We start from the raw sequence: 19736 nt of genomic DNA on the forward strand, positions 1-19736 counted from the left end.
ATCATGCCAAATCATTCCATAAAAAAGTACATTTAGGGATTACAGATAAAATCCATTTTCCTTCTACACGTTATGAAATTTATTTATATATTTCTTCAATTGCAGTTAAGAATTCTAAGCGCTGCTAGCATGCTCTTAGTACATACCTGTCATCTTCTTAGCCTGCTCTTGGATTAGGATGTTCAGCCTGTCCTTCTCTGTTTTCAATAGTGCATTCTGCTCTTTCAGCTCAGAAACCAGCTGTAAAACAAAAGAGGGCATGCTTTATGCTACAACTATAAAACACCCTGGTTCTTCCAATGCTGGTAACAGTCTATTGGGTTTAGCTGTCAAAATATTCGCGGACAAATGGGAACAGTGTACCAATGTAGGCTACTAGACAACAAAGAGGTCTACACTGGACCATCAAGCTTCAAAGGTAAGGACTGCTGCTGAACTACAATCCTAAGTGACCTGTAGATGTAGCATTGAATATGGGGTTATAATTATTAACCACATTTCCTTGGAACATTAAAAAAAAAAAAAAGTATATTTTTGAAATTAACAGTTTTTCCATTGTATGAGTTTATGTAAGGGGTGGGCTTTAATAAACAGTTATTACTGCAACTTTTTTCTGCTCGCGGTCAATGGATCTGCCAATGTGACGTCAAGTGGGTGCAAAAACAAATGATCTTTTATTAAAAGAAAAAAACATAGTAATAAAAGGATCATAGTGTCTACTAGCTAAAGGGCTTCTCACTGTTATGTGATGTGCATTTACAAAGGATCAAACTATGTAAACAATAGGTGTTAAACTCCAGACCTGTGTAGGACTACAAAAGACCAAAGAGCGCTGAAAGCTTGAGAAGCCTAAATTCTTACATTTGGCAGAAGCTGGAAGATTCAAATCAGTCCATGCAGCAGCACAAATCATACCTCTGGGAACCATTTTGTTTCTCTGTTTTGCCGCACAAACGGCATTCCCCCAGCTATAGGCTGGGCAGAAGATTTATAAATCAGCCCCACGTGTCTGAAGGAATGTCTGTGATTTTACCCAATAAGCTAAAAAGAGTCTTCCTTTTCAAAACAAGGCAACAGTAGAAGGAGACTGTGATTAGTCGCCAGACACGTCATAGATGATATCCATAGATTATGACTGAAACCTACCTTCTCAGTTTCCGTCCTGTATTTATTTGCATTTTCTTCAATTGTCTTTTTTTCAGTCTGTGTCTGCTGCAACTCCTTCCTAAGCCGGGCAAGTTCATCTTGCAGAGTAATCAACCGGTTAGAAGAATTTTTTGCCTCTTCTTCAAACTGTTTAAGGCGGTCCACATCATGACGCAACTTATCTTTCTCCGTGTTGGAGGTGATCTCTAGGTGGGTCAGTCTCTCCAGCAAGGATTTGTTCTCCTTGGTCTGCACACAATATGAATTATTACATATATGCAGAAGAACATCTCTAGCAAAACTGGACTGAATTGATAAGCAGGGGAGAAAGGTCAGACGATGCTCAAACCCAAACAATTAACTCAGTACATGTACCTGCTCATCAACTTTACGCTGCAGTTGCATGATTTTGTTCTCCATGCCAAAGTTGAGTTTTTTGTAGTGTTCGACAGAGCGTGCCTCGATTTTCAGTTTCTTCAGCTCCCTCCTGGCCATCATCCTGCGGTAGCAGCATTGAAGGTAGACAATGGCTTGCATGCTCCTCTTGTAAGACACCCGAGCTAGCCAGCCACGGACATGCTTCTGAATGATGGTAGCCTTGTGTATCCTGAGCAGCTAAAAGTTGAAGAAACATATTGATAAAGAAACATATACGTGACACATACAGTAAGAGTCATTATGTTCTGATTCTTTAAGCTGTGAGCTTTGTACAAATTTTTGAGTTTTATATTATGTTGGTGGTATTTTGTCTATTACTTTACTTTGTGTGGCGTTTCTGAATAAATACTTCAGAGTCAGAATCTTTATAGTGATTTCTATATTGCATAACTAGTATTTGTTGGCCATTGTGATCTATTGCCTGATCTCAAACATCACATAGTGTAGCTAAATCAAAAAAAATACAATTTCTTTATGACTTGAATAGCTTAATCAATGTCTTGATGGCTCTACTTACCTCTTGGAACCTTTTCCTGGCTGCGTAACCCCGGAGGTAAGTCTGAAGAGAAAGTGTAACTGACTGTATATGATGATATCTTTTCCGGACCACATACATCCTCTGGAACTTCTGTATGATAATTGCTGCTCTGGTTCTGCGTAGGAACTGGGCAAGGCTTTATAAAGTAGATTAGTATTAATGATCGGATATAAACTGCTTGATAATCAAAGAATGATGCATGAAATGTGGACATATACTTTTTTGTGTACACTTGCAAAAATCTGTTACATTTTCAAATACAAGAGGTGAAAAGTAATGTAAAAATGACATTATCATTAGTAATTAAACCAGCAATAACAATCTATGTCCTCACCATCTTGCCTGGTAGCCTCTGACATATCTTTGAATGTTTATAGCTGCCTTTCTCATTCTCAAATATTTCTTCCTCAATAGCCAGCCACGAATTGTTTTCTGGATTCGAATGCAGGCCATCCTTAACTTGTCTGCTCTTATTTTCTCCAGATAGGCCACTTGTCCAGCACGGAAAAAAATCTTTGTCTTACCAAACTGGTATTTGTCTTGGTCCTAATTTTAGAGAAGGCAGAAAATGTACCATTGATATCATGTATCTGGCAAGCAACTGGTTGAAAGGAAACATAGCAAGAGAATGCAACTGGGTCTATATGCTATACAGAAATACACACACACAAATGTTACATAATTAAAATATTAAAATCAAATAATGAATGAACAGATTTTTTCAACCCTATGTTTAAATGAAGTCAATAAATCATGTGTACACAGCACTTTAAAATATATTTTGGTATCCTTACATTAAAATGCTCCATATATTAAGAATTTTTATAAAATAATACATTGTTGCATATATATTATCTCAGTTTATTTTGGCTACATTCATCGTACAGAAAATAGTGGGTGGTTAACTGTAATTGATCGCATTTTCTAGCCCAAATCCGCAATTAATTATCAATCTAACGCTCTGCGTGATGCTGAGATATAATTCTGTAATTACAATGACCCAATCATTTGCTAACTATTTTCACTCTGTACAGAAAAGGTAATTGTTATTTAAATCTGAAGGCAGATATAAAATACACGATATTAATGCAGCTCTGTATTCTTTAAGGGCTTGTTCACACCAATTATAGTGCACTCCAGCACCGTTTGCTGCTGGAACGCACTGTATCATATGCTAAACTCCCCCCTGCGTTCAGGGGGAGGGGGCACGCACTGGACCAGAATGCAGGCATTGTCGTATCAGCCACTTGCAGTCCCTCTACAGCAGAGCTGAGACTTGAGGAGGGAGAAGCACCAAAAGGAGCCGCTCAGTTGTGCTTCATTTCGAGGAGAAATCAATGTGACAGAGAGATGAGCTCATCCACCTGCTACAGTACTTCTTCTTTCACCGTCTAGTCACAAGGTGGCTGCAACCAAGAGTGGGCTGGGTGGTGTGATGAGGCAGGGCTGTGTGAATTTCAGAACTGAAAAGACAGAACTACAAATTCTTTGGCATAAAATAGCTCCCATATATGCATTTAGCTGTTTGACTGATGTTCAGCTTTCATCAGAACATTTACCCAAAATGACTTATGACACTGCAGCATGTAGCGCTGATCTTTGTTTGTAGGGGTATAGCCAAAGAAGGACTGGGAACCTTTGGCCTGGATGGAAAGTGCAATGAAGTAGACCTATGATGGTAAGGACAGATTTCTGTGGGCTAAAGTAAGAATACCATAAAAAGCTAACCATGCAGACTAAATGATTGGTGGGCGTGGGGAACCTCTCCCCACGCCCACCAATCATTTAGTCTGCATGGTTAGCTTTCATGCAGACTAAGTTCATAAAGGACTTGTCTTCTTGTGACACGTCTTTGTACATTTTACAGCATCAGCTTCCTTTGCATCTCTCAGCATTTGGTAAAAAGGTCACCTCAGTGCCACAAAGCAAGTTGTTGCTGGAATACTTACCTTTGCCAGATACTTTGATTGCAGTTCTCAACACTGAACAGGTAGCTATATAATGCTCTGCATCCGTCACTGACTGCAGGTTCTGCTCTTACAGATTTTTGAATTTTGAAGTATCTCAACTCAGAACCACCAGTCCTGCATATCTTATTAGTACTAGCATGGTAGGCAAATGCCCCTTAAAAGCAAGCACAGTCCACCCACAGACATGGGGTAAGTATAGCATTAATGGACATATCAGCCTGATGGGAATATTATAGCTGAGTTGAGCAGTAAGCCAGCACATCCAAAAGTAAAGAAAGGAAAAAAATGTGGGTGAATTCTGTGTTCCAGTGACACCAACAGGCCCCATGAGGACAAGTATAATGCAGTGATAATCTAATTACTCCAGAATTTAATTTAATTTGTCCCCAAATGTTTTAAAGCCAAGACCCAGACGTACAGCTGAAGAAATACACATGTACACGGGTCTTATCTGACAATGGGTTTGTAATTCTGTTTAGCCATTTTATCATTCATAAATCTCAGGAAAATAACAGACAAGAGGATGACACCACTTTCTATGAGTAATCGAATACAGTGGTGTCAGGTCTCTCATCCCAGCCTGCTAAATGTGGAGAAAAAAAAAGAGCAGCAAAACACTGTTAAGGCATCAACTCTGCTCTCTCCCCCTCTCAGCACATGTGCATGCAGCTCTAGTACTTCCCCTCCCTCTCCCAGCCTGATTGCAGCTGTGCAGAGGACAGGAAGCCGATTATAAAAATGGGTACTTGCTCCAGTTGCATGCAAAAATAATGTAATTATTTTTAAAGAAAAATACAAACACATTTTATATATTGCCCTTCAAAGCAATAAAAACTATACTTTACAGTAATAGGATTAAAAAATTGAATAAAAACAAACCAAAATGAGATTCTCCAGAACATTCTTGCAGGTTTGTCTTCGGTCACTAAGGATGTCTTTCTGTTTCATCAGAACCCTGTATCGGCTGAAAAATTCTTGGTACGTCCACCTAGGATGGTAGGGAAGAGGCTGTGTTACTTCCTAAATGCGACTCCATAAACTAATCAAAAACATGAAGCTAACAAAAATTCAGCAGCCTACCTGGAGGGGAATCCAGTAGCACTAATCCGTATGGTTTCTAATACACCGCAAGCCCGCAGCTGCTGAACTGCCCGTTTAGAGTCAAACCTTATAAAAACAGAACCAGAACAATCATAGCATCCCATACACCCACACCAGAAGAACAAATGCCTGAAGCACACAAATGACATTATCTGTTTTTTATGTTTTCCCTGAATTCACCAAGGCAAAAACAGTAGAAAGTAGGTCATATCTTGTAGAATGCATTAGTGTTCAAATCAGTTAATATGTGCAGTCATATAATATCTTGAGGGATCTGCGAAGATGCTATATGACACAGACACTTTGCAGCGCAGCTTCATTCATGTAAGCCTGCTCTCCGTGTATTCATAGCTATGGATGACCCAGTGTGGGCGTTCATAAAAGTTAGAATAGGACCAAACATTTATGTGGTGCCTTGGTGCAGCAGTGAGACCTCTAACATATCCAAATGCATCAAACAAAAGCTATAAGGCCCTGTAGACAGTTTAGATTTATTCTGCCTACCTTAATTAAGTTATACACTGGAAAGCTATACACTGGAAAGCTGCTATTTTCTGGTGTGTAGTGTTTGCAGTAGAGCAGACACCCACTAGAGGTGTTCAGCTACCTTGGGAGAGCCTGTGCTGTTGTCCCTTTAAGGAGGATGGGGTTACCTCAACAGTAAGCCTGGTCCTAATGTTATCAACTCTAGTGGGGGCCACACATTGCAGCAGTCCCTTGGCAGGGCTGTATGGTTTCGAATATATATGCAAAAACATTCTCTGTTGTTTAAGGCCAAATGAAGTTTGAAAAAACTAAAGGTAAGCAAATAGTGAGCAAAATGCAAAGTTAAATGCCTTAGGCTCCCTTGACATCTATGAGCTGCAATCCCACATGTAGCAATGCAAGATGCGCTGTGGTGCCACTATTTCTTAAAGGCACCCAAACGCACCTAGTCATCACGTGTGTTGTATCACTGCACATGGTAACCTATTACCAAGCTATATGGTGCAATGTGATTAAAAAAATAAAATAAGAGGTGCTTGCACTTTTTGCAGTGTGATTTAGCTGCGGTAGGCAGCCCATTTAAATTATTAGGCTGCCCTACCACAATGCACCCTGCAGCACCTCTGCGTGATGGCACTGGAGGGTAGCTCAATTGCTTTTCAGTCCCAGCTAAAAATCCAAGGCACAGGCAGCAGAGCAGGACTGCTACTCTCTGTGTGAATGAACAGAGCAGTCTGACATGCCCCTGCCTTGTCACGACTGCAGTGCTGAATCACTTCTCTTCAGAGGAGGTTCTTCTCTGCATCCTGCTGCCTGGGCTTTGGATTTCAGACTAAACTTCTATAGTAAGAAATTAAAATTTAAATACAGTACAATGTATTGTATTTAATTATTTAAATACAATAATTAATGTGCCACGGGGCCTTTCCACTGAAAACATCCATGTCTGGTCCTCTTCTTTCAGCACATGCGCAGATTAAATATATTCAGTGGAAAGTCTACGAGATCTTGGACAGGGTAACAAAGCAGATATCACTGGAAGGAAAATGAAGGCAAGTACTTTACAAGGCAGACTGCACTCAGGGGGATAGTGGCATTAATTAAAGGACAACTGTACTAACGTAGGGTATACACAGGTAGATTTTCGAACGAACATTAGTACAAAAAATCCCATTGGAATGTTCGATAATGCCATCAGAGACTTGGCGATTGTCGTTTGAGATCTTCTTTGATTTTCATTAAACATTCAATTTTGGAATGAATGGAGTTCCCTGAACGAAAACCACAGAATTTAGTTTGATTGAGAAAAGTTTTCCAACATGCGCCTTCAAATTTTTTCATCACTGCGGTAGAAATTCGATCATCAATTTTATACCATCAACTATGAGAAAGTCAAACGAACGTTCTGAAATAGTTGTTGTTTGTTCGAAATTCTAACCGTGTATTTAATGGTGCACAGTTTTTAGTTACTCTTCAGGCTAGCTGAAATTAGTGCCGGATATTTTTTTTTTTCCGTGAATCATTTAACTCATGTGCATCTTTTCTCTGCTAGTTATAGATTGATTGTCATGGCTGCACAGTTTGAATTGCATACAGTTTATACTGTAGTCAGGTCTCATGTTCTGCCTACTTGGACTGAGTGCTTGGGGGAGTTTTGTTATCAGTATTCAGACCTGACATACGTTTATCTAAATTCAGCAAACAGATTGGAAACCATGAAGTGTAATAGTCTCACCAGACTGACAGCCATAAACTATATTTATTAGTCACCGACAACCATCAATCAGCTGCTATAGCCTTACCTTTACTGGGAACAAATTAATAAGGAGGACAAACTGCTGATGCTTTCTTTCAATATATTGCCAACAATACTGATTTGTGAAGAAAAAAGGGCAACATTGGACAGTAGAGATCCCAGGGCTCATAAACAGCCTTTTAATTCAGATGCACATATGTTGGATATTTATGTATATGCCTATTTTCCATTATGCGTGCATCCCTCTATGGGAAGTGTGGGTTACGCTTAGCTTATAGTTAACAATTATGACAAAGGAAAAGGGCCAACCTATATATACTAACAGGGTTATTCACAAAAGGGTGAAGAGTTTGGAGAAGGCAGGAGAAGTGAACAATCTAGGACAACATTGCTGAACTGGAAAGTGAGCGGAGTTGGAGAATTTTTCCAAATCAGCTATTTTGGCCTAGATTGCTCACTTCTCCTGCTTTCTCCAAACCCTTCATCCTTTTGTGAATAACCCTGTAAATCTTTCTTGAAGCTAAACATCAAGATAGGGATAAATACTGTCTAAATACAAAATCATGTTTATTCCTACTTAAATCTTGGCGTGCTTTGTATATTTCTTCAACATCTGTGCAGTAATCCAATGAGAAACTGTTTCTCAGCTTACGGTCTATGTGGCGGCATGTGACACCTGCACTATTGGGAAGAGTACATTTTACTCTCCGAATACTTCTGCGGTAAACAATCAGGCAATTCATTAAAATAATAACTGTCCTGATTGGTAGGCAGGGAGGATGTGGGCCATGGACCTGTAAGTGGTGTTTATGTTGTATGTTTTAAAAGATAAACTGTATTAACCTCCCTGGCGGTCTGATTATCTTAGTATTTTTTTTTTCTTCTATTTTTTACTTTTGAATTTCCCGCCGGTTCCGCCTCCCGGCGATGCGGGCGCTAGCAAGGTACGGAACCCAGAAGACGGATGCCGGCATCTCCCGGAGGACACAGCGGGGCTCGTATGGACAAGGTAAGTAACGGTACAGTGTAATCCGAGTGTGGCTCAGGGTTACAGCTTTTGGTACTGAAAATTAACCCCCGAGCCACACTCGGGATTACCGCCAGGAAGATTAATAAAAGTTAATAAATAAATGCAATAACTGTCACATTGTTCTGCAAAAATGGTTAGTTTCAGACACCCATATGATCTACATACGTAAATGGATACTTGAAGTCATTTGGCTTGATGCAGCGCACATAATGTGGGGTTGTGGCATTCAGTGTCTCCATCAGCAGGTGCAGAGAATTCCTAAACTGAAATATGACAACACAGATTCACAAAAGAATGAATAGCAAATCGTATACTGTAACATACATACTAATAATGTCAAACTAAGAAGGAAATCAATGGCCGAGACCAAAGGTATTGGGTGGATCTTAATAAAAAGCAGTCACTGAAGCCTACAGATTTACCTACTTGTTTCCAGGAAGGGATGACACTGATGTCTGTATTTCCATGAGGTGGATGAGGGAGCAAGGAAGCCTAGAGAAAAGTTAAGCAGTTGCCCAGAGTTCTCATATTTCCAGTTTAACTCTCCAAGTAATGAAGCATCAAATCTGATTTCTTCAAAAACATTTCCTGCACCTGTGTAGACCAGTGGTGGTGAACTTAGTGAATATAAGGGGCCTCAAGTGCAGCCATCTCCAGAGGGCCACACAATAGTTTAGTTTTCAGAAAACTGTGTTGCTTTAACGTGGTAAAATATGTCTGTGTGCAACGCAACGCATGGTAACCTGTGCACTGCTATGTGTGCATTGTAATCCCATTTGCTTTGAATGACACCTCAACTCACTGTTACAGTAGCATACGGTGTGTTGCAGTGTGCTGCATTAAAGTCATTTATAATTTATAATGGGTGCGCTAAAATGTGTTCAAATTCTGAATGACATTCGACTTTCCTACACAGTAAATGCAAATGTCACCTAGAACTTTCAGTGTATTTGGTGTGACCCCAGGATAAATGCAGTTTTCTTTCATTTATTTATTAAATGTATTAATATTCTTATTTTTTATTCTTCATATGGAGGTATGGACCTGGTCAGTGAAGACCTGCTTCAGCCTCCCCAAGCAGCAATCATGTCTTATAGTAATCTACTGCTGTCTGCAATTAGCTAGTGACGGATCACTATAGCAATTATCTAATGCTGCAGGGAGAGGCTGGACTGGACTGCTTAAAGTGTATTTCCATTTCCGCAGCCAAATTGGGATAACACCTATTTTATATTTGTTACATATTCCCATTCACATAGCATAAGCTAAAAATGGAAAAATAAATAAAAAATGCAGAACCCCATAACTCATAACTGAGTATATCAACTACAGCTGAGCAAACATGAAATTAGGCTACCAAACAAAAACTTCAGGAGCTGGCACTCATACATTCAACATTAGAAGCACGATTCAGATGCCAATGACAAAAAAGGCTAAAACTCACCTTACTGTCTGAACCAGACATGTGTCTCTCCATCATTGATCCCTCATTAAGGTAAGTTTCAGTAAGTTAGGGGTTAGAAGATTGAACTACAGCCTACAGCAGGAGGACACAGACACCTGACACTTCCAGAAGTGTTGAATGCTTAAAGTGTATTTCCACTTTGAAAGCCAAATTGGGATAACACCTATTTTATATGTGTTACATATTTCCATTTACATAGCATAAGCTAAACAAATATTGAAAAATGCTTCTTGAAGTTTAAATTTTTTTTTAACTGGGGTTAGGGTTTCTTGGATTTTTAAGGGTTAAAATGTATTTTGTAATATTGATTGTTGCGAGGGGTGGGAAGCTTCTCCAATGTATGATAATAACGTTTAACGAGAGAAACACAATCATGAAAATTCAGTCCTAAGTCTTTCTATGGGGACGGCACTGTGAAGGAGCTCAGAAAAACCTGGAAAACGCCATGTTACCTGCTGCAACAAAACATCTAAAAAAGTAAGAAAACATTTTTGTAAATTATTTTTTGGTATTCTGTGTGCATAGGTACAGAAAGATAGTGGGGGTTTCACAAATTTGACTGCAAAAGTGGAAATACACTACTTGGCTTCTTAAGATCTCGTCCACACCTGAACGTTTTGTAGCGCGTTCTACGCTTGACGAACGCTCAAAAATATAAATCCCATTGTATTCAATGGTCTCGTTCCCACCTTGGCATATTTCCGCCTGTCCCTAACGCGCTACAAAACGGCCCACGCCTGAAAAGGTACATGTACTACTTTGGGCCGTTTTGTTGCGCGTTTCCATTGGGATACAGCCAAGTAGCCTTCGGAAACGCGCGATGGTCGCGCGACAGATGCGCATATGCAATACGCCTAGGTGTGAACGAGACCTAAAGGTTAAACTTTCAACTTGCTCCTTCTTTGTAGTGTTAGGAGACATTTAACCCTGTCTGTACTGCGCTGGCTCATTTAATCATGATTTGTAAAGTAGATTTGAACACTGCCTGTGCTAACAAAAGGTTAAAGGATTGTGCATTGTATGTTAATAGAGTTAATGACAGAAACATAATCCTCAAATTTCAGTCTTTCTATAAGGACAGACCACTGAAAGGTCCTCAGAAAAAGCTTGGATGCAGCGATTTTGCGTGATCACACAAAACATGTTAAAAGTAAGAAATTATTATTTTTCATAATGTTGTGTGAAAGGGAAAATATAACAAACATATAGAGGGGTTTTCTTAGAATTGACTACAAAAGGTGGAAATACAATTTTAAAAAATATTACAGATTTAAATATTAGTAGAGGCATTATGCTGCTGCTAAAAACAAAAGTGATTAAGTCACCAACATTGGCTGGCTCCACGGTCTGTTATTTAATATGCAATTATATTACATAATATAGTATGCACCATGACATCACTACAAATGTGATGTATTAAGAAATGTGATAGGGTAAAAGACACAGATTTAGAGCTAAAGTTATTTTTTGCTCGCCCCCTAACCTGAGCCTAGGGAATTTATTTTTTCAGGATACAGCACCAATCACATTAGCTTTCTTGCAATTATATGTATCCCACCTCCTCCAGGCTGCTGTCATGCCACCGGATACCCCCCAGAGCATCTACTGTATCTTCCGGTGCTCTTTGGGTTAGCACCAGTGATTATCAGTTGAATTCAGTGAGATCGGTAGAGTTGCACCACTCTCTCGTTCTGCCCCCCGCTCCATTCCTAGAGCTCATACTGTTACTGTCCTCAATGCAACGCACTCTGTGAATGGGCAGTGCAGATCCTGTCATTCATCTGTTCCTCCTCCACTCACAGAGAGCACTGCATTGTGGAACAATAATAGTAAGAACTCTATGAACTGAGAAAGAGTTAGGAAGGGGCAGGTGAGCGGAAACAACTGATAGTTGTTGGTGTTAACCCCCAGAGTACTAAACTTCAATTTTATCCATTAATAGAACACTCCGCTCAGGCCAGGTAGCAAGCATACAATAAATGCAATGCAATAAATATACATGAGTACACAGTATTGCAATGACTAACTGTCTCCTTCTTTAGGAGTGCTGCCTCAATAAAAAACCTTACGTGTGCCTTCTTTGTTAATATACCCTTACACAGTTCACAGAAAGAAACTTTAGCAGAAAAGCCGCTTGCAAAAATTATCTTTTAAGTTTACCTGATGGCCAACCGTTTTCTTATGCTCCTTGCTTGTTTGGTCAGGCTTTGGTTTGCGCAGGCCTGTTCGAGATAACAGAGTGCGTCCTGCGGGCGTTACTGATGCAGGGCTTGTGGCCCGCCCATCATCTTGGAACAGTTCAGTCAGCAATTTAAACTAAAAAATACAAAACTAAAAATGACTATCCCCAAACAGATGTACTGAAACACTGTTACATTAATTTAGTAACATATTAGTGATTACCTGTCTACTTTTGCCCCAAAAAGATCAGTAAAAAAAAGTGCATAACAAAGATAATTGCAATGTTTAAATAAGGTTATGAATAACTTAAATAGACTCCAGAAGAAGCATACTCACATGCAGTTCGAGTAAAAGCAAAGAAAGAATAACAAATCACCTTGGTTTAGTTTGTCTCACTTATAAAATAAAAAGGTTAGAATACTACTGTAAATAATCAGGTCATAGGCCAACATTTCACTCCATTCCTATACTAAACACTATCATGTGATGTATTAACCCCATACTGTTATCTGTATCCAATATTTTTCATGATCTCAGTCCTTTAAAATGGTGCTCTCTATGTTCTCCTGTATATAACAAGCAGAATAAGTATTTGATTACTCTTAATATACACATGCAAGGGATCCTGATGGGAATCCTGTCTACTCTTTGTGTCCCAGATACTAAACCTAGCATAGACACTCAGCTGGAAAGTGGAACTGAAAGGACTCATGTAGCTTTTTCAATCTCTAAACTAAAGAGTGTGGTGCACATGCCCCTAGAAACTGGACCACTGTCTGTTAATAAACCACTGCAAGCAGCCACCCTTCTCCCACGCAAAAAAACGTAAAGCAGTTTAAAGCAATAGTAGTGTCACTAAATAACCCAGGATGCTTCATGAAAGATTACCTTCTGATGAATGTGTATCAAACACATGGAATAAAAATTAAAAAAAAAAAGAAGAAAATACAATGTAATCAGCTGATGGTTCAAACATAAAATATTAGCGAAATGTACAAACAAATAATTAATGAATGTTTACAAAAAGGTTGCAGATACTTTTGGGTTCATTCACATTCGCGAGACAGTAAAAGACACAGGGGTTCATTTATAAATGTTACACAATGCATATAGCTAGACAGACACTGTTCACACAGCACTAGCACTCCTAGGTGGCCATCTAGAGGTGCTAGTGCTGTGCAAATGGCATTAGCCCAGCTATACGTTCGGCAGAATGTTTTTCGTTTTTTTTTTACTCCAGAGGTGCCAATTCGATTCTGTGGAAATTGTGGAAGCTGTTCTTTGCTGGAGTTCAGCAACAACCTTATAAATGTCTGTTTATCTCCACGGGGAGCTCTTACTTGCATACACACTTTTCAGATTATGTTCACCTATGTTAGAAATGTCAATATTTTCAAGTGTGCCCCTTGGCACATTTAACAGTCCTGGAGTGAAGTCTTTGTTTTGAACCAAGGTACATGCAATTTGTTCTCTAACTGGCATCTTAGAAACTGCAAGTTTCCTCATACTACTCAGAAAACGCACATATCAAAGTGCTAACTGATACATATTTTGTATAATAGGTGCATACTACTAATTGGTAATTATCCTAATAGAATCATGACTTGATTGCTTGAAAGTTTTGTACACATCTGCTATTACCTAAATAAGTTAGTTAAGGAAACACATTTTATAAAGGCCTCACAAGAGATTATGTGGCCCACAAGAGGGCCTACTCTACCTCTGAGGAGAAGCATCACATCACATGATGGTAGCTTTCAAGGCCTCAGACTGATATTCACACAGAATAATATGTACAGGAACATACAGTTGGTTGGTTGAGATGATGTAAAAGATATATACTTCTCAGTGATGAATTAGCATGCTATAAAGAGAGACTGTGTGAATGTATCACGTTTAATGAGTGATGTCATGATAAAGATACATCTAAACAGAAGATTCAGAATATGAAAATCGATATTTCTGGAACAATGACATGTCTATATAGGTTCAATATAATTATGCTTTACCAACCTTACTAGCTTTCAATACTTTAACTTGCTCTTCAAACACTGTATCTTTGTTCTTTTCAAGAAAGCCTTCACACTGATATTCAACCTGATGGAGATTCATAGTTAACAAATTACACAATAAAGTATAACTCTGCTAAACACTACTTATTATCTGGCCACAAAATGCAGCCCCATATAATGGTATTTTTGAAGTCCAAAACATTCATGCAAAAAAAAAAAACATTAGGAGTTGCAAGTAAGCTGTCTGTTATCTCTGCATGCCATAGCTGTCAGGGGTTGGGAAGGGTAGAGGCATAGCATGGCTCCCATTGGTCAGACAAAGTATGATAAGTGTCTGGTTTAGGGGATCAGCTAATCATACTATCAAACTTCACTATGTTATATTTAGCTCTAATCGGTTTTATCTTTGAAAAAAAAAAGTGTTTGCAAAGAGTCAAATTCTTCATGTACATGTTAAACATTGTACACATTTCTTAAATGTTCCCCTTAGCCCATCACTCTCTAAAGCACAAAAATGCAGTGCAACCACTTTGCAGCTCAGCTGTCATTGTAAGGGCTTGAATGGGACGCAGATCCATCTTGCCACTAGATAGAGCTTGTGACAGTCTGCTTGTGGGGCAGAAGGAAAGATAAGGAGAAATCCTGTATCTAATGCAAAGTACAATTGATCCACCACTTAGACTAGATTTACACCAATCAACCATAACATTATGCCCCTCTGCGTAATATTGAGTAGGTCCCATTTTGCCGCTAAAACAGCCCTGACCCGTCGCGGTATGGACTCTACTAGACCTCTGAAGGTATGCTAAAGTATTTGGCACCAAAACATCAATAGCAGATCCTTTAAGTCCTGTAATTAACAAGGTGGGGCCTCCATGGATGGGACTTGTTTTTCCAGCACAACCCACAATTGGATTGAGATCAGGAGTATTTGTTGGCCAAGTCAACATTTTGGATCCGTTGTTGTGTTCCTCAAACTATTCTCAAACCTTTTCTGCAGTGTGGCAGGGAGCATTATCCTCATGAAAGTGGCCACCAGCAAAGTATAAAGATATGAAACTAACTAGACAGTAAAATATAGTTACTTTTACCTTATCTGCAAAGTGCTTGATAATAAAAGCTACGTTAGACAAACGTGGTTTTTCAAACAAAGAGCAGGTCTTGAGGTGGGTATTGTATAATTTCTGGGCCCAAGTGTTATCCGAACCTTTGGGCATCTGCAAAATCAAATATATAAGAATTATTTTTCAAAGAAACAGTTAAAAACTTAACACCATCTCTCACTCAAACTTGGTATATTTAAAGTACACACAATAAGTTAGAACTAAAGCTGCATGAAGCACATTGGTGGACCCCAGAAGCTGTTGTGTCTGCTGCCTCTCAGGATACCACATAAGGAACAGCAGAGACTTTTTCAGCCAGTCATATGTATGTGACGTGCATGCACCATCATATAGTGCTTCATACTATGCAACATAATGACCTATACTGGGGAATAAACCTTGCACCAATTCTCTCCCTATCCCTGTCCCCAGATCAGAACTAGCCTCTTTCCAATCCAAGATAGTGAAATTTATATGGGGAAGTAAAGGCCACCAGTTACCTAGGAGCACGCTTTACAGCACTAGAGAGACGGGAGGGTAAGGGGTCCCAAACATACACCTTTATTATCAAGCCGCACGTATAGCTCAGTTATCTGTTATCTATTCCAGGGAAGAATCCCCGGACCGGGTCCAGATGGAATCAAGGGCGGCTAAAGAAATGCCATTGTATCTACTGAAATGGTTACCCTCAAGACTACACCCATCCATTATGGCTCCCACCCTCTCCAACTCCTTGGTCCTTTGGGATCGGGTAAAAACTTATGGAAGCATTAGCTCACCCCACACTCCCCTTGCTCCACTATATCAGAACCCGGCATTCAAGCCTGGTACCCATCCCAAATCATTTTATTGGTGGCTGGACAAGGGATTATATAGAATTGGTCAATACTTCAAGATGGGGAAACCTCTGACTTTGGAATATTGTAGGGAGCACTTAGGCATGCCTCTGTCAGAGTTGTTTCGGTACTATCAGAATACTCACTTTTTGAGTACTATATTAGTACGGAGCGACTCTGGCAGTCGCCTTAGTCCTTATGACCAATGGTGCCTTCAGTCTACAAATCAGAGAGGGGCTATTTCCCTTCTCTATTCTATGCTGCTAGAATCCTCCCCTAAACAGCCATACATGTTGCTATGGAACAGGATATGAATGCGGTGGTTTCTGAGGAGGTATGGAGTCGTCGTTCTAGGGTAACAACTAGGGGTCTGCTAAACGTGTCATTGGTGGAGGCTAATTTTAAGGTCTTCTCCAAGTGGTACCTGGTGTGACCTCCAGAATTGCCCGCATGTACCCGTAAGCACCATCTTTATGTTTCCGGGAATGTGGGCTCGAGGGCACCATGTACCATATATGGTGGTCATGCCCTTGTATCTGTGGATTTTGGAGAAAAATCTTTAACTTAATATTTAAGGTTACGAGTCCCTAGGGACCCTGGGTGTGTCCTACTTAATGACACTATTCCTGGAACCTCTAGACATTGCAAGAGACTGATAGCTTTTATGTTGCTGGCAGCTAAAATAGCCATTGCCAAGGCCTGGTAGACATCCAGGGTGTCCTTAAGACAGGTAAGGATTACAAATTAAAGCTGGATTATCACTCATGAAAAGCTAGAGAGTATTCTCCTGGATAAAGTGGGACAGTTTGAACTTACCTGGGATTCATGGATGGCTTATATAAGATCGATACCAGCATGAGAGGGGAAAATGGGGTGGGGGTTCCAGCCCAATCTGACCAAATAGCTGGATGTCATGAAACACTATCTTTTTAGAACGCTAAAGTGATCTATAGGCATTAGTGGTTGTCGGAGTGGGAATGGGAAGTCAGACGGGTTGGAGTAATTATGTATACCTACAGATGTTATGTTGTCTTGTTGAATTGTGTAAAGGCATAGTCCTTTGCTTTATGTTCGTTGTCTGTCTTGTTGGTCCTTTAGGTACCCTGCCCTTGCTTAAGTAATACCTTAAGTGAAGCATACTAGGTAGGGATGCACCGATACCGATACTAGTATCGGTATCGGTGCCGATACCGAGTATTTGGGTGAGTACTCGTACTCGCCCAAATGCTCCGATACCTAGCACGAGTACTTCCTGCATCAGGAAGCCGGGCAGCGAATCATTACACGCTGCCCGGTTTCCTGATTGGCCAGGAAACAGCTCCTTGCTCTCTCGTCACTTGTGATGAGAGAGCATGGAGCCGACTTCCCGGTCAATCAGGAAGCCGGGTAGCGTGCAGTGACGCGCTTCCCAATTGGTCAGGAAGCTAGCAAATCCGGAAGCCGGGTGCCGTGTAATGACACAGCGCCCGGCATTCTGATTGGCTGGGAAGCCGGCGTCATGCTCCCTCGTCATCTCACGAATCATAATATTAAGAAAGTGACCTTAAAGCATTAGTTTGTATTGCTTTAGAAAAAATGTAATGTTTTAATTATTTTTCTTTGTGTACGTTTTGTGTATGTTTTGATGAAAACAATAAAACTTTTGAAGTAGTATGCGGCTTTTAGTCTTGTAAAACATTGTAGACAGATAGCCCTCCTACCTTACATTCTTCATCAAGTAGGTCCAGGATACCCATTTTGGCTTCTATGAGATTGATGCAGGGCTGGTTGTCATAAAAGTCAATTAAGGTCCATGGGATTTGTTCTTTCATGTACTCTTCTTGTTCTAACTTAAAAACATGCTGGACAAAAAAAGCAGAAAAATGTGTTCAGAGGAATGTAAAACTTCAAAAATGCAGGTGTAGGCCTTGGGTAAAATTCAGAGAAGACATATGACAGGTATGGTGTCAAATACCTTCAGTAACAAAACCAGTAGCAAAGATACCAATTTTTGGTACGCCAACAAAACAGTTATGAAGAAAGTGAAATATAGTGTGGTATACTGTATACTATATGCCATACATTTCTGCATGCTAAAAGGGATCTATATAAATATGAATTTAATTTAGATATAAATTTAATAATCTTACTGGTAATTATATAAGTATTAAAGCTTTCCATACATGGAAGAGATTCCAACATCCACGCTAAACAGGGTGAATATGAATCTCCCACTGCAGTTATCGTATTCTTACAGCCTGTGTATGCAGCGGTCAGAATACCCAGCAATCACTGCAGCTGAATTAAAATGGACTTATACCCATATCTTTAAAATAACAACAAACACACCTTTAGAAATGTTTAGTGATGACAATCTACAAGCACATATTTCTAGATAATTGCAGGTTTTGAATTATTTGCATTCCTTATTTCTCTTTTCTTTACCAGTCTGACAGTGGCCATGTTTACTAAGGGCAGATTACTAGATGTCCTTTCACTTCCTGGATTTTTGGCACATGTGAATAGACATATGACTAGGACATGTGACTATGCACATCATCTTAGGGGAGGAATAGGTCTTCCCCTGAGATCTTGTGAGATTACGGATGAGATTTCCCAGCAATGGTTTGCTGTTGACAAGGCAATCCCAGTGTGCATTGCTTTGGCAAACTGAAGTTATTTTGCCCTTTCAAAGCAGGAAGTGAATGCTCCGCAAGTATAAGTATTTTAAAATCACAGCATTTTACCCCTGACATGTCTATGTTAATATTAATCACCATGAATAGAGGGATGCATTGGTAGAATTTGATTTTTGAGAGTAAAGGTCCGCTTTAACAATAGACTTGTCAAGGTGGCAGGGCCAGCCACTATAAGACTTTTGTTGACCGGTTCCTGTGAATTTTCCGAAATTCTAACTGTGTATGTCTAGTCTTAGGGACAGAACATGGTTCCTGCAATGACTGCATTTAATAATTCTCTTATCTCAGTAGATGTTTGTCTCCTCTCCCTGGCTAAAAACCACCAGACTACTTATATTTCCCCCATCAACTGTTCAGCAGGGGTGCCAATTAACTACATGATACGCAGTGAGCCACTAGAATAATATACAAATCTCTACAATGTGTAGATAAAATATAAGAATGAAAATACGAAACAGCAATCGTATGAAATGTATAAAAATCACCTTCAAAATTATCTTCAGACAATTTACAATAATAAAACAATATATAATACAAAGATTATATACATATATACATATACTCAGGGCCATAACAAACAGGTTACTCTCCTGCAGCTCCCTATGTTTTTCCCCACATTAGAATGAATCCCCTGGGTAATGGGGACACCATTATTTGGTTGTTATGGCTGTAGCCTTTGGGGAGAGCTGAACAACAAATTTCACTTATCAGCAACCACAGACAACTGGATTTGTTTGGGGTAAAACTGGCCTTTAATACTAGTACGCTTATGCAACATATGTGATGAAGCATGGCCACAGTATTGCCAGGACTACATTTTCCATTCCCTTTTTTATTCAAAGAAAAAAAAAAAGCATTCAAAGTCCCCCCTGTGCTGAATCTAGCAAATACCTCTCCTTATCCTCTTTTTATCATACCAATTCATTTTTTTTTTTCTTTTTTAGTTTCTTAAGTGTTATGCCTCAGCATTTTAACGTGTAATAACTGGACACAAGG

The 19736-nt window shown here is 39.6% G+C and overlaps 1 protein-coding gene across 3 annotated transcripts in view; it reads right to left on the reverse strand.

The window, feature by feature from the left end:
- Positions 1–19736, reverse strand: part of MYO5A (myosin VA) — a 148964-nt gene that overhangs the window by 38475 nt on the left and 90753 nt on the right. For all 3 annotated transcript variants that reach the window (XM_018576070.1, XM_018576067.1, XM_018576069.1), the window contains exons 12-23: positions 17763–17903; positions 15215–15340; positions 14125–14208; positions 12091–12246; positions 8631–8728; positions 5173–5259; positions 4972–5080; positions 2457–2668; positions 2102–2258; positions 1522–1761; positions 1147–1395; positions 147–240 (exon numbers count right to left, since the gene is read on the reverse strand). In XM_018576070.1, coding sequence (XP_018431572.1) covers positions 147–240; positions 1147–1395; positions 1522–1761; positions 2102–2258; positions 2457–2668; positions 4972–5080; positions 5173–5259; positions 8631–8728; positions 12091–12246; positions 14125–14208; positions 15215–15340; positions 17763–17903 — 1753 coding nt within the window. The remainder of the gene's footprint in view (positions 1–146; positions 241–1146; positions 1396–1521; positions 1762–2101; positions 2259–2456; positions 2669–4971; positions 5081–5172; positions 5260–8630; positions 8729–12090; positions 12247–14124; positions 14209–15214; positions 15341–17762; positions 17904–19736) is intronic.

The sequence above is a fragment of the Nanorana parkeri genome, unplaced genomic scaffold (genome assembly GCF_000935625.1).
Source record: "Nanorana parkeri isolate BGI_ZX_2015 unplaced genomic scaffold, ASM93562v1 scaffold55, whole genome shotgun sequence".
Classification (NCBI taxonomy): Eukaryota; Metazoa; Chordata; class Amphibia; order Anura; family Dicroglossidae; genus Nanorana; species Nanorana parkeri.